Source organism: Spea bombifrons, chromosome 2 (genome assembly GCF_027358695.1).
Source record: "Spea bombifrons isolate aSpeBom1 chromosome 2, aSpeBom1.2.pri, whole genome shotgun sequence".
Classification (NCBI taxonomy): domain Eukaryota; kingdom Metazoa; phylum Chordata; class Amphibia; order Anura; family Pelobatidae; genus Spea; species Spea bombifrons.
Window position 1 is genome coordinate 119617771 of NC_071088.1, and position 8662 is coordinate 119626432.

General features: G+C 36.2%; 1 protein-coding gene across 1 annotated transcript; it reads left to right on the top strand.

The window, feature by feature from the left end:
- Window positions 1-3270: 3270 nt before the first annotated feature.
- On the top strand, window positions 3271-8389 carry LOC128474017 (keratin, type II cytoskeletal cochleal-like). The gene is made up of 9 exons (XM_053456257.1): window positions 3271-3723; window positions 4772-4980; window positions 5516-5576; window positions 5692-5787; window positions 6087-6251; window positions 6343-6468; window positions 6634-6854; window positions 7319-7347; window positions 8127-8389. Exons 1-9 carry the CDS (start codon window positions 3301-3303, stop codon window positions 8276-8278), a joined length of 1482 nt encoding a protein of 493 aa, XP_053312232.1. The 5' UTR covers window positions 3271-3300; the 3' UTR covers window positions 8279-8389.
- Window positions 8390-8662: the final 273 nt, after the last annotated feature.

The window sequence follows — 8662 nt, forward strand, 5'->3', positions numbered from 1 at the left end:
TGTTTTTATGTGAAAATAAAATATATAAGGGAAACTATAATAACAGCACTGCTAAAGTTTATTTGATTATTGGCAAGTGCTATTCATGTTTCATATAACAGAGATGGCACATATGGGAAGAGAATGCCTAGCCACACACAAGTATTTCTCTTCACGCAACACTACATTGAGTGAATATTACTACAGACAAGTGGGTACTGCAAATAGGTCTACAATTTCTCCTCTTGAATTTCCCTTTTCCGAGATATACCCTCTTGTGACAGGTAAATCCAGTTTTGGATCACAGGGAAAAATAGAGTTGGCAGATCCATACATTACAGCATAGATAAGTCCCTTGTACCCCAGGGAACTCCTCGTGCCAGTTCTAAATGTCAGGCTATAAAAACCTTTCTCTAGAGGAAAAGGTTCAGGTGGAAAGGTCACTCAGACCTTCCAGACCTAGTACAGAATAATTTTTACTGCACCTAATCAGATTTGAAAGCTACTTTCCATTCAATTTTGTTTCCAAAAAACACATTTTCTGAGGTTCCACTGGAAAGGTCAAATCTACCAGTGGGTGGTCATGGTGGCCTCTTCAATGCACAATATACCTTTTCCAGAATTTTGAAAACTGTGAAAGCTTATGTCGGACAAAAAGGTTTCCTATGTCTACTATCTAGACAATATCCTGTTACTGAACTCAGTTTCTATATCTCAGAGGAGAGCGTATCTGATAGCTCTTTTCCAAGACCTTGGATTCCTTTTGATGCTTTAGATGGGACATATTACAGGATCAGCTGTGCAGTTCTCTCAGGTAATGCAGTTGGTAATGAGGAATCTGGCAAGGATTATAGGGAAAATGATAGAGCTATCCCTACAATACTCTATATTATGCACATTGAGTCTGATGTTCTCAGGCAAACAACTCTTGTCGTTGCCAGTGGGTTTCAAAGGCAATTCTCCCCCAAAAAAGAAGAGTTTGATGCTGTCCTGTTGACAGTGATTCCTTTGCCTCGTCCTCATTACAGCAACACCTTGCTATGACAAATACATAGGACGCCTTAAATCTCAGTTGGAGCTTGTTTTCAGGTTAAAACGTTCTATGAGGTATCTGGTCAAATCAGGAAAGTCTACGTCACATAAACGTTTTGGAGTCGAGAGTAATAAAATTATTTCTCCACAGTCTAGTTGCTCCATAGAACTGTTGGTACGCGTTCAATTGGACAATAAAACAGCAGTAGCATACATACAGTGAATCACAGTGGCGGCACAAAATTAAAGGTTCTGTGCATGGAAATGTTAGATCTATGGTCCTAGGTTTTAGCAAACATGTGGCGAGTGTTTGTAGAACATGTTCCTGGAGAAGGAAACAAACTGGTAGATTCACTATCCCGCTAACACTTTGACCATACCATAGGGACTTGGAGAAGGATGCAACATCCTTTCAGTAGATGGATGTTTCCACCCCACTTGCTTTTCCTCCTCCATCTATTCTGACAAAGTGCACAAAGTATCCAGATCTTGGTATCCCCTGATTCAACCCCCAATCATGGGAGTCAAAACCCCCGACAGGGTGGACAGCAGATTGCTTTCAAGGGACTGATGATCTCCAAGTCAAACTCCTGCAGTTAATGTGCTTCTAAAACAGCAGCAAAAAGCCTTATTTTGAAGGCTGTGTGGTGGTCTTCCAGTAAAACATTTGTAAGAATTAACTAGAGGCTGTCAGAGGTTGAATGCAGTTTTAAGGACCAGCACCAGGTGTGTGCTTTTCTACTCACTAGCTGTTGCTAGGTGGTTATGCCTACTGGACTGACAAATTAAAGTTTTAGGATGATCATAAGCACCTAACATCCCAACAATCCTAAGAATTGGATGGTTGCTTGTGGTGGTTTTTCTTACGTGTTCACATTATTATTTCCTTATGTTCTTTGTTAAGTTTTTCTTTTGAATAAGCCCATTTTCCGATTACAAGTGTTTCCTGGAACAGAATCAGCAATCCACGCACCATCACAAATAGAAAATTCGGAAACTAGGACTGATGTTTTCTTTTGACCTAAAAAATTTATTTTTTGCCTTGTAAATCCTAGTACATAAAGTTCATCTCAATCTGATACAATGTTTATGAGTGGTTATAGCTGACTATATGTTTGCCATCTTGTTTTAGGATCGTTGATTACGCTCTGGACCTTTTCTGGACTTATAGTCTGTGTTATCTGATAAAGCCGGTCATTATTTTTTCCTTTGTGCATATTATTCTAAGTTACGTCCACACTGGTCGGGATTAATTAACCATCTGTAGTTTTCCATTTTAAAATCAGCCGTCCCGATGACCTGATTGGCTAAGAGACGCTGTTACTACACTTGAACACAGCACAAGTGTTTCCTCTCTTACTCAGGGAGGCTGACGCATTCCCACTAACTGTTGCTAAGTGGTTATGCTCATCCCCCCATCATAGGACAAATCATAGAATCCTGCAAACTCTATTGCAGTGTAGTAAAAATAGCTTTATTTTTTATTTAAAGAATGGAAGAAACAGTTTAGGTAATATCTTACCAATCTAGGAAATAGGGGATATTACATTAGTGATAGAACATTCCCTAAAAAAAAAAGAACTTTACTCTAATCGTATAAAGTTTCACTATATATTTTGAGTGCTACAAACCCTAAACAGTGATTACGCCTGTTCACTGTAAACGGAATAAAATACCAAATAATCAAATACCAACCAGTGATTGTGCAAAAATAATGTGATATACTTATATTAATACAAATCAATCCTAAAACGAAAAAGAGAAACAACATAATATAGCGCAACTTCTATGTATATAAAATAAGTAGCTAGTAAATACTTCCACAAAGGTCACTCACATATGATAAAGCAACATATGAAGCATTCATAAGCATATGAATTCCCAGCACTTTATTAATGCAAATAAAGGCAAATGAAATGTTTAATAATTTAAGTTAAACAATAACTTTGGGAATGCCTGCATTTTATTGAACGGCTACAGACCTTCTAAAATATGACCATTTCCAAAACAAGCTAAAAACAAATTAAAAAGCCTGTAAAATAGTTTTATACTCAAGGAAGCCAACACTAAAGTTTATGTCTTTGATGATGTAGGTATGTAAATGTTTTATTTTAGAGAGTCATAATCTGATCAAACAATGATCATAAGAGCCAGTAACATTATTTTTGGGTGAGTTAACACCCTCACAAAGTATAAAAGCAGCAGGTTTGTTTCTGGCGGATATACATCTCCCTTGCACACTGTAACTAATCTCCTCACCTTCCTACCTTTTCCTCTGAGAGAAACATCATGTCTCATCACTCCAGCCTTAGCACCTCTGGACACAAGCACTTCAGCTCCTGTTCAGTAGCTTTACCTAAACATGTCAGTGCACACAGCACCTTCTCCCACCACTCCAAACCTGCAGCTCATGGACACAAGACACAGCATTGTTTCAGCAGCAGAAGCGCCCACAGTATTGGATCCAAGGGACATAAGATCTCATTTGGAAGCTTCCATTCAGGAAAAAGTGGACATGGATCTGGACATGGTGTTGGTGGAATGGGCTCTGGATTTGGAGGATGCTCAGGAGGTATCACCTCAGTAACTGTGAACCAAGGTCTTCTGGCACCTCTCAACTTGGAGATTGACCCAAGCATCCAGCGAGTGAGAACTGAAGAGAAAAACCAAATCAGGGGACTCAATGACAAATTTGCCTCCTTCATTGACAAGGTAAGGTTATTTTATTGCATAATTTACTATATATATATATATATATATATATATATATATATATATATATATATATATATATATATATATATATATATATATATAATTTGGTATGTTATAACAGCTCTAAGATCAAATTTTTTTATATATATACATTTTTATATAAATATTGTGATGCTGTAAATATGGGTTCTTGGGGTGAAGCAATTGGAGAGCAGGGTGCTCCAATGCTCCATTCCCCTGTTCAGTGGAAAATCCATGCCGGCTTTTCCAAAAGGTTAAAGGTCTGCAGGATCCGGTCCGGGAGTCCCATGGGGCCTGCATCAGGCACAGTTGCTGGGTATTAAACCCCCTTTAGCTTGATAATCAGAGAGACTGTTGGGGAAGAGGTAGTTTCCCTGTGCTTGGTTTGTCGCATTATATATATATATCACACATAGTAAAATATTTAAAATGTTGTCAATTATTTCCATAATTCATTATGCATAACATACTTAAATAAAAAATGATCTGGACTGCCTTGTTCATAATGTACATGTCAGCAAAATTAAATGTTTGTACTTACCTCAAAGCCCATGTGGCATCAGCAAAATGAGGACAACCTTTGAAATATATATATATTTGACCAATATTTTCAATATGCATGGCTGTCATTTAAAGGATTATTAAGAAACTATACACTACAAGAACAAGATGGAACATTTGCTTAATTCTCACGAGCACTACTGTGCAAAAACATAGAAACAAGGTCATGCAAAAAGCAAGGAAGGCAAATTTGATTCTTTTTCATGTTTAGAAAATTTCAAAGCACAATGATTGTTTTTTTATTAGTTATATGGTAATTTACAAATATAATCTTTTGCATAAGTATCAGTTGATTTTAGGCTTAACAGAAGTAATTTTATACCAAAAGAAATAGGCAACTAAAAAACAAAACTTTTTGATAATGACACAGTGTTAATATAAGATTTCCTACAGAAATCTCTGAATACTCTGAGACCACTCTATTAAAGCATGTACTGTGTATGTACTATGTATTCAATTTCAGGTAAGGTTTTTGGAGCAGCAGAACAAGATGCTGGAGACTAAGTGGGCTCTTCTGCAAGACCAGAAAACTGCCAGGTGTCAGATTGAGCCCCTGTTTGAGGCTTTTATCAGTAACCTCAGGAGGCAGCTGGAGAGTCTCCAATGTGAGAAAACTCACCTGGAAGCAGAAAGGAACAGCATGGAGCAAAATGTAGAGGAAATAAGGAGAAGGTAGAGGTTTCTTCATTCATTCATTGATTCTGTGAAGTACAGTTGCGGTAAAAACATTTAGAACATTATTAGGTTCTAACACAGCACAGATATATCTCTTACCAGAGGACTGGGAGTTTGAGGGTTCTCCGCAGTATCTTAGCTGTTCCATAGCACTACACTCTTCTGGAGTCATTCTTGGAATTTGCTATAGCCACTCTCTCAGCTTAGAAGTGCTCCTCTGACCACTGGGACCATTTTGGCTTTCACTCTCCACATCTTCTCTAGATCTTCTTTCAGGCCCTGGTACTTATACAGCTTCTCATACTCCTTCTTCCTAATGCTGCTGTCACTTGGCACCGCTACGTCTATCACCACTGCTGTCTTCTGGTCCTTGTCTACCACCATGATGTCGGGTTGGTTGCCCACTACCTGCTTGTCTGTCTGGATCTGGAAGTCCCACATGACTCAAAATAAATAAATTATATTGTCAAAATAAATGAAATTCATATACTAATTAAAAATGTATTCTTCCAATTTTTTTTTAACATAACAGATATGAAGAAGAGGTCAACAGAAGAACAGCTGCTGAAAATGAGTTTGTTGGACTAAAGAGGGTAAGAGTAAAATAATTTATATACATGTTGAATAGAAAATTTATAAAATAAACAAGCAATGTTAACTAATGTCAAATTATTATTGTTCTCTTACCACGCGTTCTCTCATTTTCAGGACGTAGATGCTGCTTTTATGAACAAAACTGAGTTACAAGCAAAGGCTGATTCCCTGACTGATGAGATCAACTTCCTGAGAACTCTCTTTGATGCAGTAAATAGATTTTCTTTTTTTTTTCTTGTTAAAAATACATTTTAATAACAAAATTGTTCTGCTTTCAAAATTACTGAAAACAAACTAGAATGTACATACTTGAGTTTCATGTTCTTATTTAAGTTTGTAGCATTATTATACTATTATTGTATTATTATACTATTATCATAATTATTATTGTTTTGTGTTTCTGTTTATATTATACTGTTTGTATTTTGTAGGGCAGTTCTACCCTATGAATGGTTATTAATTACTTGAGAAGGCATTTCATATCTCTCCTTTTTGTAATATTTCTACAGGAAATTGCCCAGCTTCAGGCTCAGATCTCAGACACCTCAGTGGTTGTCTCCATGGATAACAGCCGTGATCTGGACCTGGATGGAATCATTGCTGAGGTCAGAGCTCAATACGAGGAGATCGCTAACAGGAGTAGAGCTGAGGCAGAAGCCATGTACCAGTCACGGGTGAATATATCTTAACTTAAATCACATCAGAGAAAGAATATTTATTTAAGAATAGAATTATGATAACATATTTCTGTGTATTCATTTGCAGTTTGAGGAGCTTCGCTTGGCTGCAGGAAGAAATGGAAATGATCTGCAGAGCAGTAGAGATGAGATCTGTGAATTAAACCGAACAATTCAAAGACTAAAGGCAGAAATTGACAACGTGAAAGCTCAGGTAAAAAAAATGCCTTTTTCACAAAATTTTTATATATAACACAAATAATATTGTCAATTATTATAACATATAACTTAAGTGTATATATCTGAAATTTTGTTTTAGGTATATGCAATGTGCAAGCATCTCAAAAACTAAAACATGCCTTATTTAATGTTTTCTCAGCGCTCTGCACTGGAAGCTGCTATAACTGAGGCTGAGGAACGTGGAGAAGCCGCTGTCAGAGATGCCAAGAACAAACTTTCTGAGCTGGAAGCTGCTCTGCAGAAGGCCAAGCAGGACATGGCTCGCCAACTGAGAGAATACCAGGAGCTGATGAACGTGAAACTGGCTCTGGATATTGAGATCGCCACCTACAGGAAGATGCTGGAAGGAGAAGAGTGCAGGTGAATGTAACTACACTGTATTTCTGGTCCATTTGACATTATCTTAATGGATGAAATTGTCTTTTCTTTCACATTTCATTTCTAAGTGACCTCAAACTTTTGAAAATTGCATGTGCCAGATCGGGTGCCTATGGAGCATATATCGGGTATCCCAGAAGGCCAGTCCGAGCCTGTATATATAAACATTATATATAATGTCAAAAAATACCTTTTTTATTGGACTAACATAATACTTAAGAGAATACATAATTAACAATATGCAAAATGAATAATTAATTAATAAGTTGAACAAAAATAACATATTGCTACAGAATAAGAAGAGGACCATGTTCTTGTGATTTTATAATCTATTGGTACATCGTGTCTAATACGGCTTAATCCATATATATATATATATATATATACTTACTCGCATCTAACAAAAAATAAATATAAGGTGGATCTTATTTTGTGTTTTCTTTCAGATTGGCTTCAGATGGTCCTGTTAATATCTGTAAGTAACATCTTGTTTAATATTTTTATTTGAAACATAAGCCACTTTATACATGAGATTCACTAAAGGGATTCACATAGGCAATTCATTTTAAACTAAAGGGGCTGATAAATGCCTACTGTTATTATTGCTAAATAATACTTGCCATTGTTAATCTAACAACAAAACAAGGATTGCATTCAGCAAACTTACTTATATAGCATCATTAGTGGAAAAGAGTGAGCCAATATCCCATTTCTGACCATGTTTAAGCCATTGGTGTACATCCCCATTGCCAAAAACTACCAATATCCTGCTCTTTAATCTATTAGGTTAAATGGTGGGTAATATAGCCCTGCAATATATAAAACCATCTGCAATAGAATAAATTGTTCGATATAACAATTTGAACACTGGAATTGACATTATTATTTTTACATTTTACTTACAGAGCTCCAGGAGATACATGTAGCATTATTGTAATGAGGGGAGAATACATAATTAACAATAACATTAAAATGAACAATATGCAAAATGAATAATTAATTAATTAATAAATTGAACAAAAATAGCATATTGCTACAGAATGAGAAGAGGGCCATGTTCTTGCGATCTTATAATCTATTGGTACATTTAATCTAAACAGCAAACATATTGAAACATATTGAACTTTTGCACAAGTTAATGTATGTTAAGCTTACATATATTTTAATTACATTTTAGAGGCAGTAAGCAACTTACCACTGCATAATTACCAAGTGACTCATATTAGTAAATTAACTGATCTTTTCATTTTCTAGCTGTGGTGCATTCTAGCACTGGAGGAAAACACCACTCAGGAGGGATGTCCCATGGATCAAGTGCTGGCCACCATCATAAGGGGGGATTCAGCTCGGGTTTCAGCCACGTCTCCAAAAGCAAGCACAGCTCTGGCCATGGACACCACTGCTGAAGTGCTTATATACACTATTACACTATAGTGAAAGCACTGCCAGCGAGCAATAATTAAACAATAATCATGCATATTTAATCTTTAGTTTCGTTACTTACATTCTATACAGTATATATAATTACTTGTGTTCTAAAGCTCTTGCTTGCATTGTAAAAGTGCTTGTCACTCATATACATATATGAATTTTGTAACTTCTCAATAAAATAAGCAAAGCATTCTTTCAAGTATATCTCACGAAAAACATGTTTTCTCGTTTTTTGAAGGAATTACAGACTGATTAAAACGTATCCATGTAAAAAAAACGGCCAGCCCCTCAGGCTTCTAGACAAATGTTTATTCTGCTGCATTTATGCTTATTTTTTTTACTCTGTAGAAATCAGTTTC

Coding starts and splice junctions, on each gene's coding strand:
- LOC128474017 (XM_053456257.1), top strand. CDS start 3,301: ATGTCTCATCACTCCAGCCTTAGCACCTCTGGACACAAGCACTTCAGC. Junction 6,469..6,633: donor TTGACAACGTGAAAGCTCAG/GTAAAAAAAATG, acceptor ATGTTTTCTCAG/CGCTCTGCACTGGAAGCTGC. Junction 6,855..7,318: donor CTGGAAGGAGAAGAGTGCAG/GTGAATGTAACT, acceptor GTTTTCTTTCAG/ATTGGCTTCAGATGGTCCTG.